The sequence below is a fragment of the Ictidomys tridecemlineatus genome, chromosome 2 (genome assembly GCF_052094955.1).
Source record: "Ictidomys tridecemlineatus isolate mIctTri1 chromosome 2, mIctTri1.hap1, whole genome shotgun sequence".
Taxonomy (NCBI): domain Eukaryota; kingdom Metazoa; phylum Chordata; class Mammalia; order Rodentia; family Sciuridae; genus Ictidomys; species Ictidomys tridecemlineatus.
In genome coordinates this window covers 80,874,707-80,899,951 of record NC_135478.1, presented here as the reverse complement: position 1 = coordinate 80,899,951, position 25,245 = coordinate 80,874,707, and the positions used below count along the sequence as shown (strand labels likewise).

The following is a 25,245-nucleotide window of genomic DNA, read 5'->3' as shown; positions in this document are numbered from 1 at the left end:
TGTTCACTCAGTCACTGGGAATTTATTCCTTGTCTACTTGCACCAAATACCATTTAGGAGTTGGGAATACATCATTAAACAAAAAAATGTTATTTTGTCCTTTGGGAGCTTATATTCTAGTTTGGAGAGACAATAATTAATTTTTGGTTTTGCCTCAGGGATTGAACCCAGAGGCACTGAACCACATGCCCAGCCCTTTTTTATATTTTATTTAGAGACAGGGTCTTGCTAAGTTGCTGAAGCTGGCTGTGAATTTGTGATCTTCCTGCTTCAGTCTTCTGAGCAGCTGGGATTATAGATGTGCACCACTACACCTGACATGCTTTTTATTTTAAGATAGTCTCAGTAAGTTGCCTAAGCTGGCCTTGACTTTTGATCCTTCTGCCTCAGCGTTCTGAGTTGCTGTTTTTTGTTTTTTTGTTGTTTTGTTTGCTTGTTTTTGCTGATGCTGGGTATTGAACCCAGGATTTCATTCATGCTAGGCAAGCCCACTCCTACTGAGCCACACCCCCAGCCTGGTGAAGATACTCTTGGTGAGAGTGATGCAAGGGGTGGTAATGGTGGAGGTGATGAGAAATGATCAGATCTGGGATATTACTTTAAAGTCAACAGTATTTTATTTGCTAGATATGGGGACTAAGAGAAAAGGCTGAGTAATGTTATTGGCATGAGGTCAATTCAGGTACCATTTGCTATAGTAGGGAAGGTTTCAAGAGGAGTACAGATTTTTGCAGGGAGGGAGGTACAAAGATTGAAATCAAGAACTTTATTTTGGAAATGTTATATTTTCATTGGAATACCTATTAGACATCTAATAGAAGTAGACAGTTAATTATGAATTTGAAATTTAAAGAGGAGACCCAGGTTGGAGAGCTGGTAGCATATAGTTGTTTTTTAGAACTATGAAACTAAATGAGCTGTATCATTAAGGAGTTAAATTGTAAAACAGCAATAGGTTGCTGAAAGTGGTGGTGTCATGCCTGTAATCCCAGCAATTTGGGAGGCTGAGGCAGGAGCAGAATTGTAAGTTTGAGGTCAGCTTTAGCATCTTGTGAGACCTTGTCTCAAAAAGGGCTAGCTCTTTGGGAAAGCACCCCTGGGTTCAATGCCCAGTTTAAAAAAAAAAAAACCCAAAACTGATCATGGATTCAAAAGAGATGGGGATGTGTTGTAGCTCAGTGATAAGAGTGCTTGCCTAGCATGTGTGAGGTATTGGTTATCCTCATTACCACATAAAAATAAATAAAAGTATTGTGTCCATCTCCAACTAAAAAAAAAAGTTAAAAAAAAAAAAAAAAAGAGAGAGAGATGGGCTGGATGTGGTGGTGCATACCCATAATCCCAGAATCTCGGGATGCTGAAGCAGGAGGATTGCAAGTTCAAACCCAGTCTCGGCAACTTAAAAATAGGACTGAGGATGTAACAGTAATTAAGTGCACCTGGCTTCAATTCCCGGTCTCAAAAGAAAAGTAGGATGGGAAGAAGAAACGGCAAGTTTAGACGATAGTTTCTAGTGGCTTTGCTTTGAGAAGTAAAAAGGTGAGGTAGTAGCTTGAGAATATGTTGTTGACAGGAAGGTTAAGATTTGGAAGGTTAGATCTTGTCTAACCTAATGATTATGATGAGAGGGAAAAAATGATAAGAGGGGAAAAGGGGAGAATGCTGAACAGTGAGTTCTTGTGATCTAGTGCAGAGTGAATTGGTTTAGGAGTTTTGTCAGCTTATCCATAGTAATAAGAGAAAGACTTGTTAGCAGAATATTGGAGTTCTATCTGAATATCATGCTCATTTTCTTAGTGAAATACATAAAGTTAGCTGAAAAAGGAGGTTGGAGAGCCTGAGGCATGAAGGAGTTTTCTGGGAGAATAGGAGACTAAAAGGACTGTGGAAGAATAGTAGGATTGCAGTATGAATCTTAGGCTGTGTAAAGGGCTTCTTTGGTGAGACCAGTTGTGTGATTTTTAGCTATATTTTGCTGCCTTTGGGCTGCTATGGAGGTGAAGGTGAATACAGCAGATGAGAGAAAGGGCAATGAACTACAGGATCTAAGCCAAATAAAGCAAGGCAGTTTAGGAGATTGGATCCTTGGTTTGGAGACCTAAGGGTAAAGAATTACAATAAGGACTAACCCTTGAACAGAATGAATTTCTGGCTGGACAGTAGGGTGCTCAAAATTAATGATATGATCATTAACAAGCACGATCTACACTATAAAGTAGTGCTCTGTAGTGGAAAAGCAAATCGTGTATCTAAAATTCTAGTTGCCACATTAAAAATGAAAAACAAGAAACAAGCTTAGGCAGTCTTATATACTTTGGGAGGCTGAGGCAGGAGGATTGCTTGAGTCCAGGAGTTCCAGGCCAACCTGGGCAATATAGCATACCTTGTTTCCAAACAATTAAAAAAGCAAGTGAAATTAATTATTATTATTGGTACCAGGGATTGAACTCGGGGCACTTGGGCACTGAGCCACATCCCCAGTCTTTGTATTTTATTTAGAGACTGGATCTCACTGAGTTGCTTAGAGCCTCAGCAACGATGATGGCGTTAAACTCAAAATCCTCCAGTCTTAGCCTCCTGAGCTGCTGGGATTGCAGGCGTGCGCCATTGCTCCCGGCCAAGTTAAATTAATTTTGACATTTAACCAAATATACTTAAATATTAACTTAATATGTGGCATATCTAGGTAGTGGCTCCTGTATTTGATAACAGCTCTAGAAGGTATACCTGTCTATAGGAGTGGGTGCCTCAAATGGGGTGAGGCAGGCTGATTGGAAGAGAACTTGATAGGTCAGCATCTTGGGCAAATGATCGGGAATTGACATGGATGGTACTGTAGAAAGTGAACCAATGAGGTAGTTGAAGACAGAAGATGGAGAATGGGTAGGGTTTTGCTGACTGAGCACAAGCTCTCAGATCTGAGTTTGGGGCATTGGGGATGGAAGACTAATTAGGGGGGATCAGAGCCATGTAGACAGAGTCCTGGGCACAAGAGATAAAGGATGATCGGGGAAGCCTGGTGCTTCCTGTGGTGATTTACATAAACGGGGTGGGGAAAGCTCCAAGGTAGGTTGTTAAGGTAAAAAAGAAAGTTGTCTGGTATGCCATGGCTTATGTTTATTTTATTTATTTTTGTTATATTTATTTTAAAAGGTCATGTGCTATGATTCTGTATACATAAAATGTCTCGGCATGTTTATTGCTTCTGGAATAGAATGTAGTTTTCCTTTTTGTACTCTTTAGAATCTTCACCATGGATGTGCACAGTAATTTGACTAAGCAGCAAAAGGCTTGTGTTTGTATTTCCTTTGGCCCAATAATTATTACTGTATGTTGAAAAGAAATAATTGGAGTTTAGGGGTATAACTCAGTAGTAAAGCACTTGCATAGCATTTGTGAGGCCCTGGATTTGATCCCTTGCATGCATGCATGCATAAATAAATTGCAGGTGCCTTCATATTTGTGTACAAAGATCTATCCACAAATGTGATTATTGGAACAATTTGTAATAGTGGGAAAATTACACTGTCATAAATAAGGCATTAAAATATGGCATGCCCATATTATGTAATGATATACAGCCACTTAAAGTGATAGTACACTGATATGGCAGAATGTTTTATAGTATTCAATAGGAAAGCGGGGGTAAGAAATGTACTTAGCTGTCTTAACACTTACCTTTATCAATTCAGTTTGGAATTGTTGAAGACTGAAATGTGTCCTGACATTTCTTTCATCTTTGTATGCAGCACTATTATATGTTTTTTTGCTACTTTGTAAACTGTTTCTGAATCTGCTGATTGGGTTTATTTCTGGACACAAAGGCAGTCTAGGTGTTCTAATTCTATCGGTTTTAATTAACCAGGAATAGCAGTGTGGGTCTTAAGAAGTCTCTTGCAGATTCCAGAAACCTATGGCAGTTACAGTGGCCTTTGGACTGCCTCCAGAGGGTGATTCCACAGACTTGTTGTGTCAGAAAAAAAACCTCAAAACAAATAGCTAATAAGAATGAAGGTGTGAACTTCAGGTTTTAGTTCAGAGGTAGAGCACTTGCCTAGCATGGTGAAGGTGCTGGATTTGATCCCAACACCACAAAACAACAAAGACAGAGGAATGGAGGTTTAGGAGTCCTATAGGACTATGGGAAGATTAATCCAGTAAACAGATCTTTGAGCTTTAAGATAGCTAGGAGGAGTTTGTGCTGGGCTTTGTCATTTAATGGTTGATTTGCCATTTAGCAGCGCCAACTAAATAATTTCAGTCTTCAACAATTCCAAACTGAAGCGCAGACTAAATAAGTTATGGAAATGTTAAAGGCTCTCCCCCGACCCCCTTCACTCTCATCTAGGTCTGGAATAGGGTTTTGCATTATCTCCTCCTAGGAAGATAATATTTAAGTCTTTTTTTTTTTTTTAATATTTTAAGCTGTGTCAAAGGAGGGTTTGTGCTGGTTTCTGCTATAAATTGGTTTTGTCCTGATCCTAAACACTTTAATTCTCCCTAGGTAGCAGAGGCTCAACGGGCAGAGTTTAGCCCTGCCCAGTTCTCTGGTCCTAAGAAGATCAACCTGAATCACTTGTTGAATTTCACTTTTGAACCTCGTGGCCAGACAGGTCACTTTGAAGGCAGTGGACATGGCAGCTGGGGAAAAAGGAACAAGTGGGGACATAAGCCTTTTAACAAGGAACTCTTTTTACAGGCCAAGTAAGTATTGCTTCTCGGGGAGAAAGTGGAATTGAGAGACTTGAGATAGTTGGGTTGCTGGGAGGAGCACTCCTTTAAACTATAGGAGAGAGGCAGAAAGGAAACCGATGCCTCTTTTTTGCCTTTTTCATTTTCTTTCCAAGTAGATGTTTTTGGTGCTTTAATAAATGGCATTAGTATATTGAAAAGGTGGAAAAAGTAGAATTGAATCTGATTTGAATCTCCTTATAAAGAAGAGATTTTTCCCCCCCCTGGCTTGGTGCTGGGGATTGAGCCTAGGGTGGAACATTGTAAGCATGCTCTTGACCTCTACCACTGAGCTACATTCCCACCCCTTTGTATTTTTTATTTTGAGATAGGACCTCAAACTTGTAATCTTCCTGCCTCAGTCTCCTGAGTAGCTGGAATTAACAGATGTGTACCATTGTGCCTGGCTAGAAGAGGAAATTTGTGTGTGTGTGTGTGTGTGTGTGTGTGTACACACACACACAAAATTATATTTTTATATATTTTTTTTAGTTGGACACGATATTTTTATTATGTTTATTTATGTGGTGCTGAGGATCAAACCCAGTGCCTCACACATGCGAGGCAAGCTGAGCCACAATCTCAGCCCCTAGAAGAGGAAATTTCTTTTTTTTTTTTTTTTAAAGGAGGCCTCTATCTTTTTTCCTCCTTTTCACCCATTTTTTTAAGAGAATTTTTAATATTTAGCTAGTTTTTTTGGTGGACATAACATCTTTGTATGTGGTGCTGAGGATTGAACCCAGGCCACATGCATGCCAGGCGAGCACACTACCACTTGAGCCACATCCCCAGACCCCAAGAGGAAATTTCTTAAGGAATAATTAAATGACAGATTGAAATGCTTAGCAGACATTTGCTGAAATACTGATTTTTTTTTTTCTTGCTGAGTATCAAAAACAGTGCCTTGCATGTGCTAGGCAAGTGCTGTGCCACTGAGTTAAATCCCCAACTTTTCCCCACCTCTGCACTTTTTTTTTTCTTTTTTTTTTTTTTTGGTACTGGGGATTGAACCCAGGGGACTCTCACCCACTGAGCCACATCCACAGCCCTTTTTATTTTTTTAAATTTTGTGACAGGTTTTTGCTCAGGGCTTTGCCATGTAGCTGAAGATGACTTTGAACTTCGATCCTCCTGTCTTACCCTCCTGAGTCACTGGGATTATAGGCATGCGCAACTGCACCTCCCACTTTTATGGATGGACAAAATACTTTATATGGTGCTGAGGGTTGAACCCAGTGCCCCACATGTGCTAGGCAAGTGCTCTATCACTGAGCTACAACCCCAGCCCTCCTCCCCGCTTTTTGAGATGGGATCTTGTGTTGGTGCCCAAGCTGGCCTTCAACTTCTGTGCTCAAGTGATCTATGTCATCCTCATGAGTAGTTGGGACTAGGGGTGTATGACTCCATCCCAGCTCCCCTTTGTTTTCTCATGTGTGGCATTAGGTATGATGGTTTGACCTTGTATTGAGACTGAAGTAACCATTGTATGCTTTATAAAACTGATCACAGATGATTTGAGAACAGTTTTCAGCTTCCTTGAAAATGAGTTCTGGGATTCCAGGGGTTGAGGGAGGAAATCTGTTTACTTCTAGTTCAAAGGAGACCAACAGAGAACTTGGCTGGCCTTGGACCACGGTCTGCCGAGTTTCTTCCAGAATCAGGGTTCAGGGTTCGGAATTGAGGCATTGTGAAGATGGTGCTTCACAAATCAGGGCTGCTAATGACTTACATTTGAATTCTAAATAGATGATTGAATTCAGCTGAGGATGTGGTGATTCTCAGTCTGCCTTTTTTCTGTTTTCTTCCCTATTTCTAGCTGCCAATTTGTGGTGTCTGAAGACCAAGACTACACAGCTCATTTTGCTGATCCTGATACCTTAGTCAACTGGGACTTTGTGGAACAAGTGGTAAGTAGCTCAAAAAGTTTTAAGTTGTGGGTAAGAGAACAAAATAGGGACAGTGGTGACAAAGCATCTGCTGGCTGTGTTAACTGCTGATTGAGTTCCTTTTCTGTCTGGCCTTATGATAGACATTTTCAGAGGTCAGTTCCTGGTTCTTCCTGGAGTTTGTTACTAATTGGTCTGGCCTTAGGAGTTAGAGTGTGGAAGGCTCTGATCCAAAGGTATATAAGCAGATCTGTCTACCAGCTACTACTGGGAAGTAGTAACCTAGAGAGAGACTCTTAATTTCCCTCCTTACCCAGAGGAGCTCTATTATGTGGACATTTTTTCATTGGCAGCCCTTTGTGTAATCAGTGTCAAATTAGCACACAGCTGCACTTTCCATCAAAGCTACTGTTATTTTTTTTTTTTTTAAGAGAGGAGAGAGAGAATTTTTTAATTTTTTTTTTATTTTTTAGTTCTCGGCAGACACAACATCTTTGTTGGTATGTGGTGCTGAGGATTGAACCCGGGCTGCACGCATGCCAGGCGAGCACGCTACCGCTTGAGCCACATCCCCAGCCCGCTACTGTTTTATTTGTTTAGCACTGAAGTTATGAACTCTCAGTGTCTCCCTGTCGATCCTAATAGGGAATCTAACATAGACTAAATTTGAAAATTACAAATATTTTTCTTTTTCTCTTTTTTAAAATAAGTACCCAACTCTTGGGCTCACGATTGTGAAAATTTATAAAATCATCTGAGAATGACAGAAGGTCTATAAAACTTAATTTTATATATGTATTGGTTCAAAAATATAGCCAGGTATAGTGGCACAGTACGCCTGTAATCTTAGCTGCTCAGGCTGAGACTGAGGAATTGCAAGTTTGAGGCCAGCCTGGGCAACTTAACAAGACCCTATCTCAAAAAAATAAGAGGATATAGCTCAGTGGTAGAGCCCCTTTGGGTTAATTAGCACCTTTGGGGGGGTGGGGTGTGCGGTGTGGGTGTGTATGATATACACTGATAAAATATAAAGTGAAAATCTTAAAGTGTTTTGGAAATTACTGGTAGATTTCTGCTGGACCTTTCTCAATGCCTTTCTATATATGTATCTACATATTTTTTAAAAAAATATTATATGTCTTGTCATATTTTCCTTTAATGTAAAGCCTCCAGAATACCCATTATGTATTTGTTTCCCTTCTTTCCTTCCAATACTGGGCAGTACTGGGGATTGAACCCAGGGGGTGCTCTACCACTGAGCTACACCCTTCAGCTGTTTTTTATTTTTATTTTGATATGGGATCTTGATAAAATGCTCAGGCTGGCCTTGAACTCATGATCCTCTTGCATCAGACTCCTGAGTTGCTGGGATTGCAGGTGTGTACCATTGCAGCCAGCTATGTATTTGTTTTATTAAATCATTACTTTGGTTTTCTTAATGATTTGCTTAAAGTGTTGTCATTTGCCAGTGGCTTGGGAGGCTGAGGCAGGAGGATTGCAGGTTCCAGCCCAGCATGAGCAATTTAGGCCCTAAACAACTTGGGCGACACCCTGTCTCAAAATAAAAAAATACAAAGGGCTCTGAATGTGGCTTAGTGGTTAAACTAAGTGCCCCTGGGTTCAATCCTCTGGTGCTAAAAAGAAAAGAAAAAAGGTGCTGTCATCTGTATACTTACATTGTTAGGCAGTTACATAAAGGTGTGTTGAGTGGCTAGGTACAGTAGCACACACCTATAATCATAGTGACTTGGGAGGGTGAGGCAGAAGTATTGCAAGTTCAAGGCCAGCCTCGGCAACTTAGTGAGACCCTGTCTTAAAATAAAAAGGACTGGGATGGGGCTGGGGATGTGGCTCAAGCGGTAGCGCGCTCGCCTGGCATGCGTGCGGCCCGGGTTTGATCCTCAGCACCACATACCAACAAAGATGTTGTGTCCGCCGAGAACTAAAAAATAAATATTAAAAATTCTCTCTCTCTCCTCTCTCACTCTTTAAAAAAAAAAAAAAAAAAACTGGGATGTAGCTCAGTGGTAAAGCACCCAGTGCCAAAAAAAAAGATGTGTTGAGTACAAATGTGAGGATGAGAGAGGAGAGACTTTTAACTTTCACAGCTCTTAGTCATTCCAGAAGTAAAGAAATTGTGGCATTTTGTTTTAGCGCATCTGTAGCCATGAAGTGCCATCTTGCCCAATATGCCTCTATCCACCTACTGCAGCCAAGATAACCCGTTGTGGACACATCTTCTGCTGGGCATGCATCCTGCACTATCTTTCACTGAGTGAAAAGACCTGGAGTAAATGTCCCATTTGTTATAGTTCTGTGCATAAGAAGGATCTCAAGAGGTAAGATGGAGCTATGTATTGGGTTAGACCTCAGTCAGCCTTCTCCTTGTTCTGCTTCACCTAAATATCCATATTACAGTGTTGTTGCTACAGAATCTCGACAGTATGTCGTCGGTGATACCATTACAATGCAGCTGATGAAGAGGGAGAAAGGAGTGTTGGTGGCCTTGCCCAAATCCAAGTGGATGAATGTAGATCACCCTATTCATCTAGGAGGTGAGTTCTATTGATTTTGGGGGCAGATAATCTCAAGTATGCTCTTTTAAAACTATTGAATATCTTTATAGTGTCAAATATTGAGCCTTTAGCTAGAGGTGGTAGCACACACCTATAATCACAGCTGTTTGGGAGGCTGAAGTAGGGGGATGGCAAATTGGAGGCCAGCCTGGGATATTTAGCAAGATCTTGATCAAAAAAATAAGGAAAGGATGAGATGGAGGATGTACCTCAGTGGTAGAATGCCTCTGGGTGGGTTCAATAGTTTTTTTTTGTTTGTTTGTTTTGTTTTTTAAGAAAGAGTGAGAGAGACAGAGAATTTTTTTAATATTTATTTTTTAGTTTTCGGCGGACACAACATATTTGTTTATGGTGTTGAGGATCGAACCCGAGCCTCACACATGCCAGACGAGCGCGCTACCACTTGAGCCACATCCCCAGCCCCAATAGTTTGTATTGACAAAAAAAAAAGAAAGAAATTTAGCCTTTGGGCAAGCTAGTTCTAGCATTTCCAGATTAGTCAAGAATCCCAGTAAGATATAACAAATTAAATAAATAAATTTTAAAAGTAATAAGAAAGAATACTAGTAGGTTAGAGTTTGCATGGAGTGGTTTAACTCTGGTTTCAGATTTCTTTCATTCATACACACACCTCTGATTTTTCTTTTTACTGGGCTTTATTTATTTATTTATTTATTTTTTAATTTGTTTTTAGTATTGGGGATTGAAGCCAGGGCCTTATGCACGCTAGGCAAGTGCTCTGCCTCTGAGCTATATCCACAGTCCTTTTTTACGTTTTATTTTGAGACAGAGTTTCACTGAGTTTCCCAGGTTGGCCTTGAATTTCAGTCCTTTTGCCTTATCCTTGTGAGTAGCTGGGATTGTAGGCATGTACTCCCACACCCGGCTTTACCAGGCTTTCCTGCACAATGTTTGGTATTGTGCCCAGTCTTGGGGGTTCCGTAGTCAGCAAGTCTTGGCACCTGTCATCAAGGAACTCGGTAGTCTAAAAGAAGAGGCCATTGGTAGACACACATAAAGGCCATCAGGATAAGAGTGTGTGATATGTACATTTCAATCTTTAGGGTAAAGGTGGAACTCTCAATAAATGGTATTGAAACAATTGACTGATCTCATGGTAAAATATGAAATTAGATACCAGTTTTGTACCAGTCATAAAAGGTACTTCCAGATAGCTTGAAGAACTTAAAGTCCAAAAATTTTAAACCTTAAAAGAAAATATAGGGTTGGGGGGAATGAATGGCAGTCAAAACCTAATTAAAGTGCCGGGTACAGTGGTGCACGCCTGTAATCCCAGCAGCTTGGGAGGCTGAGACAGGAGGATCATGAGTTCAAAGCCAGCCTCAGCAGCAGCGAGGTGTTAAGCAACCTGTTTCTAAATAAAATACAAAATAAGGCTGGGGATGTGGCTCAGTGGTTAAGTGCCCCTGAGTTCAATCCCCAGTCCCAAAGGGGAGAAAAAGAAGAAAAAAGAAAAAAAACTAAAGAAGAAAGGGATCTAAACAAAATATTGGATATCTTTTTTTTTTTTTTTTTTAACTTCGGTACTGGGGTTTGAACCCACGGCCTTAATTATGCTAAGCTGATGTTTTGACACTGAGATAGACCCCCCAGCCCTAAGACAACATTTGATTACTTTATCTTTGTACATTCTTATTCTCATTTTTTAACCAGGCTGAAACCATAAATGCTATAAAGTAAGACTGGTTGGTATGTTTGTTTTGTGTGTATGTGTGTGTGTGTGTGTGTGTTTGTGTGTTTGTACGAGGGATTGAACCCAAGGGTGCTCTAAAGATTAATGTCCAGAACATAGAGATGTTCTATAAATTATTTTAACTCAGTGGAAGAATGAGTTAAGCATGTAACACAGCATTTCCCAGTAAAGGAAACCCACTTCTACATATCTGAGATGTCCATCAGATTTGCATTCACTGCCCCCCAAAAAAATATTAGTAACACTGGATTTTGTAAAGAATTGGGAAAGTGGGGCCTCTAGTTCTTGGGAGTGTAAATTAATAACAGGCTTTTGCAATTTTGTAAGATTTAAAGATAGATATAATAGTTGATCTAACATTAGTACATAAAATTCTTAACAAAAGGCATGAAGATTTTTTTTTTGTTACAGTGTAATGGTGAGAAATTGACAGTAGTCTAATGTGTGAAAAGTACTTTATTATAGTTCATCATTGTATACTGGAAGGTGAGGATGGAGTAGATCTGTTTCAACATAGATTTTTAAAGACATGTTGAGAAATAAGCTGCAGAACAACATGCACAGTTTATCATTTTTAAGAAACCCTTTTTTCTGAACGTGTGTATAAATGTATAGGAAAAAAATTGAAGGCTACATTTCAAATTTGTAAATGGCATCTTTTAAATGGCACCAGGATAGAAAAGGCAAATACTTAAGGCATTTTGAGAGGGTCTCAAGATAACATTTTTTTGGTACCAGAGGTTGAACCCAGGGGTGCTTAACTTTTGAGCTACATCCCTTGTGCTTTTTTTTTTTTTTTTAATTTTTTTATTAGTTGCTCAAAACATTACAGTGATCTTGACATATCATACATTTGATTTAAATGGGGTACGTAATCTTATTTTTCTACGTGTACAGATTGCAGGATCACATTGGTTATACAGCCACGTTTATACATAGGGTCATACTAGTGACTATTGTATTGTGCTGCCCTTCGTATCCCCTCCCCTCCCATCCCTGTGCTTTTTTTAATTTTTAATTTTGACAAGGATCTCTCTAAGTTGCTTAGGACCTAACTTAGTTGCTGAGGCTGGCCTTGAACTTGGAATCCTGACTCAGCCTCCCAAGCCACTGTCAAGATAACATTTTTAAAACTTTGTAAAAGTACAGAAACTATGGGAGAAGGAAGTAAAGGAAATCATTTATTATCCTTTTACCTGAAAGTGCCCCAAAATGTTAAATGCAAACTTTTTTCTATGTATGTATATTTCTATGAGATTGGATTAGAGTGATCTGACATCTGCATTTTTCACAGAATGTAGGTATTTCTCCAAGTCTCACTAATTGCTCTCTTAGAAAACCATTTCTAGTGTCAGAAGAATTCTCTATAAATATTTCATCATGTAGCAAACCATTTGTTATTGGGTTTATGGATTGGTTTTAGCTTTTCTGATATTACATGTAATGCTGTAATTAAACATTATACAATAAACATTTGATTACTTTCTCTATTCTCTTAGACATGTGTTATAGGGTCAATTATAAACCTTATTTTGAGATTTCTGTTAAATTATTTTTCAGGAAGTTAGGTTAAATTATCCCCATCTTAATTCTAGGAAAAAAAGGTGCGTGTGAGAAAGTTGTTTAACTACAGGGTCACAAACACTGAGTGTTGCATTTTGTGATGTTACTGACTTTTTTGTAGATGAACAGCACAGCCAGTATTCCAAGTTACTGTTGGCCTCTAAGGAACAGGTGCTGCACCGAGTAGTTCTGGAAGAGAAAGTAGCACTGGAGCAGCAACTGGCAGAGGAGAAGCACACTCCCGAGTCCTGCTTTATTGAGGCAGCTATCCAGGAACTCAAGGTCAGAGGATGCATTAGAAACTAAAAGCCAGAGATGTTAAACCTTTCTATTCAGGGATGGACAGTGGGACCTAGGTACTTCAACCCCACATTGAGGCTAATAAGCCAGAATGGCTAAAAAAGCATTCTGCTCTGGACTTTATGTTGTAATGGAAAGGAAGAGCTGAGGTTTTTTTTTTTTTTTTTTTTTTTTTAAAGAGAGAGAGAGAGAAAATTTTTAATATTTATTTTTTAGTTCTCGGTGGACACAACAACTTTGTTGGTATTTGGTGCTGAGGATCGAACCCGGGCGCACGCATGCCAGGCGAGCGCGCTACCGCTTGAGCCACATCCCCAGCCCAAGAGCTGAGGTTTTTCAAGCTTTTTCTAGAGCTGAAAGGAATACTTCAAATGATTTTATGCATAATGGTATATACCTGTAATCCCACTGGCTAGGGAAGCTGAGATAGGATTGCAAGTTCAAGGCCAGCTTCAACAATTTAGCAATGCCTTAAACAACTTAGTGAGATCCTTTCTCAAATAAAAAGTACTTGGGATAAATCTCTAGTTACCTATCAAATTTTATGACTAATTATGACAGTAGGGTTTCTTAGGTTAGCCCTGCTCTTAGTTAAGCAAGGTGGGCTTTTAGATTTGTTTTTAGAGATGTTTTATTTGAGAGAAATGTGGAGAAAGTATTAGTGCTTGCCCATTTGGGCCTTGGCAATACCTGATGAGGATCCTTTAAGTAGCAAGAATTACCCAAGTGAAGAAGTCCCCCACTTTTTAAAATTTTTATTTATTTGGTGCTGAGGACTGAACCCATTGCCTCGTTTGTGAGGCAGATGCTCTACCACTGAGGTATAGCCCCAGTCCATTCTGTCTTTAGCTCATGTTGAAGGGCCATTCTGAGTCCTTGCTCTCCACACTGAGTATGTTTCTGGAAACTTAGCCTTCTCTGGTCTCTCTGGCCCTAGACTCGGGAAGAGGCTCTGTCAGGATTGAGTGAAAGCAGAGAGAAGGTCACTGGTGTTGTGGCTGCTCTGGAACAACTGGTGCTGATGGCTCCCTTGGCGAAGGAGTCTGTTTTTCAACCCAGGAAGGTTAGTGTGCCCCTGTTATAGTCTTAAGTGACAGCCATTCTTCAGTTGCTATTATTAAGCTGGTAAGTATTGCTGTGAAACCTCAACTTTATATGGAGGAGAGTGGACTATGACTATCTTTGGTTTGTAAAATTTTACTGTGGATATTAAGTCGATACGATAAACATCTAGGGAGCTTCTTAGTCTCCTCCTTACGTCACATTGCTTTTTTAAAAAAATATATTTTAGTCGTAGATGGACATAGTATCTTTATTTTTTCATGTGCTGAGGATGGATCCCAGTTCCTCACCCATACTCTACTACTGAGCTGCAACCCCAGTCCATTGCATTGCTTCTTGAAAACAGGACATAGACTTTCCGTTGACCTAGAGTTTGTTCCAACAGGGTGTTCTAGAGTATCTGTCTGCTCTTGATGAAGAAACCACAGAAGTTTGTTCTCTGGACTCTCATCCTCTTGCTCTCCCTCTGGTAGAGGAAGAGGAAGCAGTATCTGAACCAGAGCCTGAGGGGTTGTCAGAGGCCTGTGATGACTTGGAATTAGCTGCTGACAATCTTGGGGAAGGGACCATTCGTATTGAGTCCAGCCAACAGGAACCCATCACCAAGCCAGGCTTTACACACCTGAGCAGCTCTCCTTGTTACTACTTTTACCAAGGTGAGGGGCCCCAAGGAAGAAGACGGGGTTTCCTGCCATAGATATGTTTGAGAGGGATGGCCTGGATTTCTGAGCAGACGGTTCTTTCCTGGTCCTGGGGGTTGGATAGCTAGCTGTGCCTTTCAGCATTGGGAAGGAGAGGGGCCTAGCAACGAGAGGGTCAGTGCTGAGGGCTGGCAGAGACTGTTGGTTGATAAAGCTCTTGTCTTTAGCCGAGGATGGGCAACACATGTTCCTGCACCCTGTGAATGTACGTTGCCTTGTGCGGGAGTATGGCAGCCTGGAACAGAGCCCAGAGAAGATCTCGGCGACTGTGGTAGAGATTTCTGGTTACTCCATGTCTGAGGTAAGGGCTTGCCTTTTAGGAGAGGAGGTGCTTGGAAAGTAACATTAAACTACCAGGACCTTGTGCATTCTAGTGAGCTATACCCCCAGCCCTATGTATTTTGAAGTCTGTTTTTGTTGGTGATGGTGCTGTGAATTTTTTTTTTTTAATTAGATTGTTCTTCCTTAATGTGCCAGCATTTTGGTAAGTCAGTTTTCTATGTCCCCTGCTTCTCAGGTACATTTGTTGTGTTGAGATATAGATTTCTTCTCATTCCTCATTTATTTATTTAGTACTTGGGATTGGATCCAGATGCACTTTACCAAGCTACATTCCAAGCTTTTTTTGAGACGGGGCCTTGGTAAGTTGCTGAGGGCCTCTAAGCTAGGATATTTTTTCTTTTTCCTTTTTTGGTGGGGGCTACTGGGGATTGAACTCAAGGGCACTGGCCACCGAGCCTCATCCTCCTAGCCCTATTTTGTATTTTATTGAGAGACAAGTCTTACTGAGTTGCTTAGTGCCTCGCTTTATGATCCTCCTGCCTCAGCTTCCTGAGCGCTAGGATTACCAGCATGCAACATTGTACCTGGCTTCAGCTAGGATATTTCTTAAACAATAAGAAGCTGGGTGTGGTAACACACACCTGTCATCACAGCAACTCGGGAGGCTGAGGCAGGTGGACTGCAAGTTCAAGGCCCGCCTCAGGAACTTAGGGAGATCCTATTTCAAAAGTAAAAAATAAAAAGGCCAGGGAGCTAGGCAACTCATGAGGCTGAAGCAGGAGAACTGCAAGTTCGAGGCCAGTCTCAGCAACTTAGTGATGCTCTAGGTAGCTTTGATTGACTCAAAATAAAAAGGGCTGGGGATTTAACTCAGTGGTAGAATACCTCTAGGTTCTATCTTGAGTACCAGAGAAGAGAGGTGGGAATCTTAAAAACAAAGTCCAGAGACTGGAATTGTGGCTCAGTGGCAGAGAGCTTGCCTCGCATGTGTGAGGCACTGGGTTCAATCCTCAGCACCACATAAAAATATAAAAGTATTGTGTCCATTTACAACTTAAAAAAAAAAAAAAAGTCCAGAGGGAGTAGTAGCTCAGTGGTAGAACACTATACATATCATACCAGAGGCCCTAGGTTCAGTCCTCAGCACAAACATACAGGAAAAAAATGAAACGAAAGAAAAACCCTGAAAAATCTATGGAGGCTTTAAGTTAGGTATATAGGCTTGAAATGCATTTTTAGCTTAGCAGAGTTATGGTCTTATAATTCACATATGTGAATTTTTTTCCCTTTGGGTATTATCCTGTATTGATGATAAATTTATCATATGCCTCAAAATAGAAACTCTTTGAGTACTATCAGTTTTTTTCAAATGTGAAGAAAAAGAAAAGAAAAAAAACTAAATTGATGGACTTCTTTGTTTTAGGCCACACTTTAGTAAGGAAATCTGGTTGTTTTCTTTTGCTTTTGGTACTGGAGATTGAACTCTGCACTGGACCACTGAGCTACATCCGCAGCCCTATTTTGTATTGTATTTAAAGACGGGGTCTCAATGACTTGCTTAGCACTTTGCTGTTGCTGCTGAGGTTGGGTTTGAACTTGCAATCCTCCTGCCTCAGCCTCCCAAGCCATTGGAATTACAGGTGTGCGCCACAATGCCCGGTGGGAAATGTTTATCTTCCTCCTTTTATCTTCCCTGTTCTCTCCCCTCAGTTGTGGATCCCAGGCAATCGGAAACAGCTGAATAGATTGTTACCAGGCTGAATTTACTCACTTGTAGCACAAGCAAAAACTGAATTTAGTTGCTTTTTCTGCCTGACTGTATCCATAGTTTCTGCTTTGCTTTTCAAAAAGATGGTAACTTGAGAACTACTCTTTAAGCCCAGTGCTGTCTGTGAGTGTATGTATACTGTTGGAAATCTGAGTTGGCAGCCTTTACTCTCAAGAGTTAAGTCACGCTTTACTGGAGTATTGGTCACTTTTCCCATGTAGGATGTTCGGCAGCGTCATAGATATCTCTCTCACTTGCCTCTCACCTGTGAGTTCAGCATCTGTGAACTGGCTCTGCAGCCTCCTGTGGTCTCTAAAGAAACCCTAGAGATGTTTTCAGGTGAGAACACCCATTTTGCTTTTCTTTATAGTGGGTGGGGTTCAGGGACTTTGGTGGAAATCATGCTGGAAACCAAAGGCGGGCAGTTCCTCCTGAGACACCTCACCCCATTCATCTAGTTCAGCTCAGCCCACTGGTGTGGGCTTAGCAGCTAACCAGCTGGGAAGAGTTAATGGCCAGGTGGTTTGGGATCTGCCTTCTCACAGCTTGACCAACCCACAGATGACATTGAGAAGAGGAAGCGTCAACGCCAGAAGAAGGCTCGGGAGGAACGCCGCCGAGAGCGTAGGATTGAAATGGAGGAGAACAAGAAACAGGGCAAGTGTAAGTTCAGGAGCTCTCAACAAGGCTCTGTGACCAGGAACCAGGCTGCTTGTGTTTATGTCTTGCTCTGTCATTTGTTCCCTCAGTTTTTACCTAGGTCATGAAAGCCTCCTTTATAGGCTCATTTGATAAATTTAATGAGTTAATATGTGTCACAATGTGCATAGCACATAGTACATTGGAAATGAAATTCACCTTGGCATAGTGACAAAAATCTGTTCCAGGGAAAGGAATTGAAACTCTGCTGAGAAAGCTGGGGGCAGTTGTCCCGTGTGATCTGTAGATCATGGATCTTACCTCCTAGCTATTAAAGGGAACAGTGCCAGTGAGTGCCAGAAATGTCTAATAAAGTAGAAATTTTGAAAACCAGGAAATGCATGCAGGAAGTTAAATTTGAGAGCTCTTATGTCAGTAAACACAGAGTATTCTGATCTGGTTCTCCTGTGTAAAAGAATCCACTGGATTAGTGTGACCCACAGGCCTAATTATCTACTAGAAAACAAGGATTTGAGTCTTTGGGTAGGGAAAGGACTTAGTTATTGTGATTCCATATGGTATGGCAAACACTAAATTTTACTTCTCAAACTGTGCCAAATATATACTTGGGCTTCCAAAACTGTGCAGATATTTGGAACATGTCTTAAACTTGGAGAAAACATATGTTTACAGAACAGGATTTTTGTTTTAACATTTTTATGGAAATATTCAGACAAGCAGGTAGAGAGCACCCCACATTTATTGTCCACCTTCAATTATGACTAGTTAGAACAAGCATTTTTATATTAACGTATTATTGGATGGCAGTTGCTATAAATTGAGTTGTTAAATTTCTGTCTGCATCTTTCAGAACCTTGAGATTGTTTATACATACTGGTTTTCCTCAGCTGTAGGGAAAATTTGAGGAATTGTAAATGGTCCTAGTGTTATTGTCTTCCTTTGCAGATCCAGAAGTCCACATTCCCCTAGAAAATCTACAGCAGTTTCCTGCCTTCAATTCCTATACCTGCTCCTCTGATTCTGCTTTGGGTCCTACCAGCATCCAGGGTCCTGGAGCCCTCTCCCTTTCTCCTCTTAGCAGAAGTCCAGGTTCCCATACAGGTAAATAACTATTGAGATTTAATATATTCAGCCACTGACTAGACTTTAGGACATAGCTGCTTAAAGGGTTTTACTTACTTGGGTGGATGATAAACAAGAGGTGCTCTCTTCAGGCAGATGACTTTTACTTGGGTAGTTCTAAACTACATCAAGTTCTTGCCATTTGATTTACTTTTTACGTTGACTTCTTTTTTTTTGGTAGATGAACACACTACCTTTACTTTATGTGATGCTGAAGATCAAACCCAGTGCCTCACACATGCTAGGCAAGCACTCTACCACTGAGCCACTCATCCCCTGTACTGACTTTTTATACCTTGCCAACCTCTAAAAAGCTCAAGGTAGCCAGGTGGTGGCACTTGTCATCCCAGTGACTGGAGAAGCTGAGACTGTAGGATTGCAAGTTTAAATTCAGCCTCAGAAACTTAGTGAGGCCCTTAACAATGTAACAAAAGTCTTGTCTCAAAATTAAAAAAAAAAAAAAAAAAAAAAAGGCTGATGATATAGATCAGTGGTTAAGTGCCCTTGCATTCAATCCCCAGTACCAAGGAATAATAAAAATAAAACCTCAAGGTAGCTCACTATGTAGGAAATTTACTTTGACCCAGCTGTTTTACCTCTAGTGTTCACATTTGGGATACTACCCTTTGTTTTATCCTCTTTGTATGTATTTCTTTATTGTAGTAGCATTTATAATAATAATAAAGAAGAAATGGCCTACAGAATCTATTGATAGATAGATAAATGCTACAGTTTAGTCATTTCCCTATGAAATACTTCATATTGAAGAAGAAAATAATAGCTGTCTTTATGAACCATGGAAAGATAAAAGGAAGTTGTAGAGGGCTAGTTGTAGCTCAGAGGTAGAGCATTTGCTTAGGATGTTTGAGGCCCTGCCTTTAATCCATGTACTGCTCAAAAAAACAGTTGTAGAATTTTGTGGGTTTTAAAAAAAGTAACAAAGCATTTCATTGTGCATTTATCTAGTGTATAGAATATTGAGACAGGTACATTCCAGACTAATACTCTGAGATAAGGATTGAAAGATTTTTCAAAGATACTTGTCTTTTTTTTAAAGGTGGACACAATATCTTATTTTTTATGTGGTGCTGAGGATCGAACCCATTACCTAGTGCTCTACCGCTGGAGCTATAACCCCAGCCCCACCCTTGTCCTTTTTAAAGTAAAAAAATGAACACACATACTCACTTTTTTTTTTTAGTTCTGGTGATTGGCTCCAGGGCCACATGTGCTAGACAAGTACTCCTAAGTATAACCATGTTATGAAATGAAACACTTAGGAGTTATTGACCATCATTTTAGACATCTCTTTTTTGGGGTGGAGAGGGTGCATGATTACTGGGAATTGAACCCAAGGGCTCCTAACCACTGAATCACATTCCCAGTCTCTTCTATTTACTCTTTTTGTTTTGAGACAGGGTCTTGCTAAGTTGCTAAGGCTGGCTTTGAACTTGGCGATCCTCCGTCAGCTTCAACTGGGATTCCAGGCATGCGCCACCATCTGTCGTGAATCCTAACCAAACATTTCCACATGATTAACTGCTGGCTGGAACATAAAGGCTTATCTAATTAAATTTTATCACTTTTCTTTGTGGAAAAGTGTAGCATTTCATAAGAAGGGTTATTCTTGCTGTAGGAACAGATTCCACCATGACTTCTAGCATTATAACTGAAGCTTTTTCTCTCCCTCCACTGATCACTGATGTAAATAATCATTAGTGTTCTTGGCTTTGGAAAAACATGGCAGAATTGAAGATTGGATCAAGGTTCTCTTTGGCCAGGGATGGGTGGGTTTTGGTAATTATTTAGATCTGACTCAAGGGTTCATCTCGTTATCTCATAGGTGCTAGCTTTTTGGAACTTATATAATCAGGTGTCTGGTTCTTTTTCAGACTTTCTGCTGACCCCTGTGTCACCCACTGCCAGTCAGGGCAGTCCTTCATTTTGCGTTGGGAGTCTGGAAGAAGACACTCCCTTTCCTTCTTTTGCCCAGGTAATAATTTGCTTGTGAAGCAGCCCAAGGTATTTAACGTAAATTCGGCTGCTGGTTTTTCTGGGAACCTCATCCAAAGATTACTGTTCCTCATTCTAATAACAGCTGAATCCATTTAGTCCTTTGATGGGTATGAAGGAAATTGCCTGCCTCTTGGAATTGTATGCCACCAGGAGTGACTAAGAGTAGATTCTGTGGATATCCCCTCTGTTAGAGGGAAGGGCCTTACAGGCTTAAGCTGCATTGATTCTAATACATAATTGTTAGAGGCTTTTCTTTTTCTTTTTTTTTTTTTTTTTTTTTTTGGTAACAGGGATTGGGTCCGGGGTGCTTAACCATGAGCCATATCCCAAACCCTTTTTATATTTTATTTAGAGGCAGGGTCTCATGAAGTTGCTGAGGCTGGTTTTGAACTTGGGATCCTTCTACCTCAGCTTCCCAAGCTATTGGGATTACAGGCATGTACCACTGTGCCTAGCTTTTGGAGGCTTTCTTAAGAGGGAAGTTCTTGGGTTTAGTCTCAACAGTTACTATAGACTTACCCAGGAAAGAGACCAAAAATAGCTGAAAGAAAAATCTTGAGTTTTAATTAATAAAAAAAAAAAAAAAAAAAAAACACTACATTGTAAACTAGACACTGTCCTAAAGGCTAGGGAATACATCAATTAATTTTAATGGTTCTCTAGTTCTAGGATCTCTTGTTCAAATGGTATCTGTTACATAAATCATTCCTCTGCACTTTGAGAAGGGAAAGTTTATCTGGGTTATCCTGTAACTAGCCAAAGCAGCATCCTTATGGAGCAAGGTGGGAAAACACCAAGCTACTAAGATTGGATGTCAGATCACTCTGTTAAGCAAATATTCATTTAACATGCTAACCTTCAGCATTCCTGCATCCATATAACTAAAGATGATGGACAGACACCCCTGTAAGAAGTTACTGTTAATTTCTGTGAGGCTAGTTTGGAATCATTTCCTTAACAGTTCTTAGAGAATAACACTTTTCAACTTACAATGGGGTTACACATAATAAACCTGTCATAAGTTGAAATATTGTAAGTCAAAAAAATGCATTGGTACCCCTAATCTCCTGAACATCATAGCTTCCCTAAAAACATGCCCAGCTTATAGTTGAGCAGAATTATTTTATAATATATTGTTATCTTTGGTTTCATTTATTGTTCCAAAGATGAAAAACAGAATGTGTATACTTTGCATCATTATAAAGTCGAGAACTCCTTATTAGATTCATCTTAAGACCTAATGTCTGGGGCTGGGGATGTGGCTCAAGCAGTAGCGCGCTCACCTGGCATGAGTGCGGCCCGGGTTCAATCCTCAGCACCACATACAAACAACGATGTTGTGTCCGCCAATAACTAAAAAATAAATATTAAAAAAATTCTCTCTCTCCCTCTATCACTCTCTTTAAAAAAAAAAAAAAGATGTTGTGTCCGCTGAAAACTAAAAAATAAATATTAAAAATTCTCTTTAAAAAAAAAAAAAGACCTAATCTGCAGTTGATATGGATTTTCTCATGTAGAAATGACAGTTTGTGCTGACAAATAAATAGGAATTAGACTTGGGTAAGAAAGGTCCTAAAGGCAGGAAGGATGAAAATAATTGAGGGAAATTCTGAAAATTACTGAATTTCATAGGCAAAACCAAGTGACTTTCAGGAATTAGGCCAAATGCTTAGGTTTTTTATTGTTGTAGTACTAGGAATCGAACTTGGGGGGGGGGTGCTCAACCACTGAGCCCTATTTTAGGTCTTTTTTTTTTTTTTTTCTTTCAGCTTTGAGAAACTTAAGACTTGAAAGAATTGTATTATGAATAGTCACATCTTTCACCTAGATACACCAATTTTTATTTTTGCTATATTTGCTTTCTGTTATGTAATAAGTTCTAGACAGCATGATACTTCATTAGTACTTAGGGGATACATGTCAAGTAAAATGACATTTTCCTATAAACTATAGTTATTATATCCAAAAAATTCAAATTTTATGCTGTATAATGTAGTACATGTTTCTATTTGCCCATTTGTTCAATCTTCTTTTTTTTTTTTTTTTTTTAAGTTCAGGGTGCAATCAGATTACTTGTGTGCATTTAATTACCAAGTTTCTTCAGCTTCCTTTGGTCCATAACAGCTCTTCTGACCTCCTTCCCCCTCCTCCTTGAATGGATAATTTTGAAGCATCGAGGCAAGTTGCTTCATGGAACATCAAATGGTTTAGATTTGTCTGCTTGTTTTCTCATGAGTGGATTCAGGTTAAATATTTAGAAAACCATTTTTGGTAAGAGTAAAGCATAGGTGATAGATATATTTTAATCACATCTTAAGACAATTCAGATGCCATGCTACTTGTGGGACAAAGGAAGAAGACTCAGCAGTATAGTACCCTTAGATTTAATCCTCAGTATTCCCCCACCCTTCCAAAAAACCCTAAACCAAAAAACGTGGCCTTGACTGGGACGAAGCCAGTTATCCAGAGACAGAAGGGTTGTTCTGATTTACTATACTTGGAAGAATTTTATAGGTCTGTGGCTGAATCTGAAAGTTAATGATTAAGCTATTCAAAAAGCAAAGATTAAAAGGCAATGAATGAATGAGGGGCTGAGGCTGTAGCTCAGTGGTAGAGTGCTTGCCTCACAGGTGTGAGGCCCTGGGTTCAATCCTTAGCACCACATAAAAATATTTTTAAAACCCCTTTTTTTTTTAAAAAAAAAAAAAAAAAGGTAATGAATGAGTGTTGTTTTACTCTTTCAGGATAAAATTGAGTTTTATAGCTTTAAATAACTGAAGTTCAGTAGTCACATGGTTTTAAAACTGGAGGGGGTACGATGTTGCTTGTTCCAACATTTTGATGTTTTTAGGGGTTTCAAGGAGAAAAGGAAAGTTGTATTAGAAAAAGCATTTCCAGCTTGAGCATCTGAGTAAGAAACGCTTACTCCTTCTGTGTGGTATTCTTTACCTGTTTCCCAAAGGAGCAGATTGGCCTTACCACTTTGTGGTTTACACAGGATAATAATGGATGTGACTGAAATAGTATATTAATGAGAAAAGATTTCACAGGTGATGGTTGGTTCTGTGCCCTCCTAACCAGTTGATGTCAAGGCTGGTGTCTGGAAAAGAAGTTGAACTAAAAACTTACCTCATTTTCCACTTCCATAGATGCTGAGAGTTGGAAAAGCAAAAGCAGATGTGTGGCCCAAACCTGCTCCAAAGAAAGGTGAGGAGGGCCTGCTGGTGAAGGGTGAGTTTGTCCTCTTTTCATTAAAATGCTAGTTGTTCATAGGAGTGTAACACTGATTTTTTTCCCCCCCAGATGAGAACAGCTTAATTCCTCCTGCCCCTGTGGACAGTGATGGAGAGAGTGATAACTCTGACCGTGTTCCTGTGCCCAGTTTCCAAAATTCCTTCAGCCAAGCTATTGAAGCAGCCTTCATGAAACTGGACACACCAGCTACTTCAGATCCCCTCTCTGGTAAGGGCAGTGAACTGGAGTTCTCAACACAGGACTCTAAAAACTTACCACACAGGTGCTGCCATTCCTGCCTGTACTCGGCAGCAAACACTACCAACTCAAGATTCTAAGTGTAGGCATGATCTACTCTCCACTGTCTTGGAAGAAAAAAATATCCAAATTTCCCTTCTAGGCCTCAAGAATTTATTTGGGTTGGTAAACAGGTTCTGACAAACCAAATTAGTTGATACTTGACTATGTTGAAGACCTAAACTGGTCGACCACTCTGTAAAAGGTAATTCATAGATGTGTAAGTCAGTATCCACTCTGGTACTCACGATTAAACAAGAATTACAAATTTATGGTGTGCTTTATATGTCCCTAGCATTGTGCTAATTTCCCAACAACCATATTGAATAGGTGTAACTCTTAGAGTTGAGAAAGCCAGGACCAGGGAGGTAGCATCAAGACAAATATTAGTATATGCTACGACTGGCATTTGAGTCCAGAAGTCTAATTCCAGAGCCTGTACTTTGGCTGACATTGAATGTCTTGGTAATGGAAAGGCCAGGGAACCAAGATGGCATTGTAAATTAAGTGAGCTCTCTTTTCTGTTTTCCTTTAGAAGAGAAAGGAGGGAAGAAAAGGAAAAAACAGAAGCAGAAGCTCCTGTTCAGCACCTCAGTTGTCCATACCAAGTGACACTACTGGCCAAGGCTACCTTCTTCATCTGGTTTTCTTTTTTCTGTGCTTTTGTTTTGCTGCTGTAATTTTAAGTATTTGAGTTTGAACAGATTAGCTTGGGGTGGGGGGAGGGGGTTTCCACAATGTGAGGGGGAATCAAAAAATTTTAAATACAGTGTATTTTCCAGCTTCCCGTCTTTACACCAAAATAAAGTATTGACACTCACATGAGATCTCTCCCTGCCAAAGCTTTTAGTTTGTTGCCAGGTTAGCCTTTTTGATCCACGTGTAATTTAACCCCAAACAAGTTTTGAGCCCCTTCAACACCCCTTGGAGCAGCCCAAACTGCAACACTGCTCTGCTGTGACATCATGTGTCAGGCTTCCTGGTCTCTCTGCATACTATTAGTTGTCTTTTTAAAAATGGTTGAATCTTTCCTACCTGTTCAGTTCTCCTTGTTAAAGAAACAGAGGGATGGGAATAAAATGGATTTAGGACACCCAGTTTGAATTGAAGTTTTTCTTCTGACAAATGGCCAGGGTGTGGTGCCAGACTTGAGTTGGCAGCTTGATGGACACTTGCCATGTGTGAGGGAGTTTTGCCCCTTGAACTTGGCTTTGCTTTAAAAAAAAAAAAAAAAAAAAGTGTCACTAAGAAAGCCTTTGGGACATCCCTTCCTTTTGGACAAACCTATTTTGACAGTAGCATGAATTATAGGAAAGAGTCCAGCACTCCTGGA

At 40.0% G+C, this 25,245-nt stretch overlaps 1 protein-coding gene across 4 annotated transcripts in view; it reads left to right on the top strand.

Annotated features, from left to right (window-relative positions):
* Nucleotides 1-25,005, top strand: part of Rnf10 (ring finger protein 10) — a 37,046-nt gene extending 12,041 nt beyond the window's left edge. For 3 of the 4 annotated variants that reach the window (XM_005336804.4, XM_013363568.4, XM_021734233.3), the window contains 15 exons: nt 4,505-4,704; nt 6,548-6,638; nt 8,772-8,956; nt 9,036-9,172; nt 12,592-12,752; nt 13,708-13,833; nt 14,218-14,488; nt 14,701-14,834; nt 16,805-16,922; nt 17,145-17,246; nt 18,189-18,344; nt 20,258-20,358; nt 23,531-23,588; nt 23,685-23,843; nt 24,448-25,005. In XM_005336804.4, coding sequence (XP_005336861.2) covers nt 4,505-4,704; nt 6,548-6,638; nt 8,772-8,956; nt 9,036-9,172; nt 12,592-12,752; nt 13,708-13,833; nt 14,218-14,488; nt 14,701-14,834; nt 16,805-16,922; nt 17,145-17,246; nt 18,189-18,344; nt 20,258-20,358; nt 23,531-23,588; nt 23,685-23,843; nt 24,448-24,524 — 2,076 coding nt within the window. In that variant the 3' untranslated portion in view covers nt 24,525-25,005. The remainder of the gene's footprint in view (nt 1-4,504; nt 4,705-6,547; nt 6,639-8,771; nt 8,957-9,035; nt 9,173-12,591; nt 12,753-13,707; nt 13,834-14,217; nt 14,489-14,700; nt 14,835-16,804; nt 16,923-17,144; nt 17,247-18,188; nt 18,345-20,257; nt 20,359-23,530; nt 23,589-23,684; nt 23,844-24,447) is intronic. The other variant, XM_040289392.2, reaches the window with a different exon arrangement.
* The last annotated feature ends 240 nt before the right edge of the window (nt 25,006-25,245 follow it).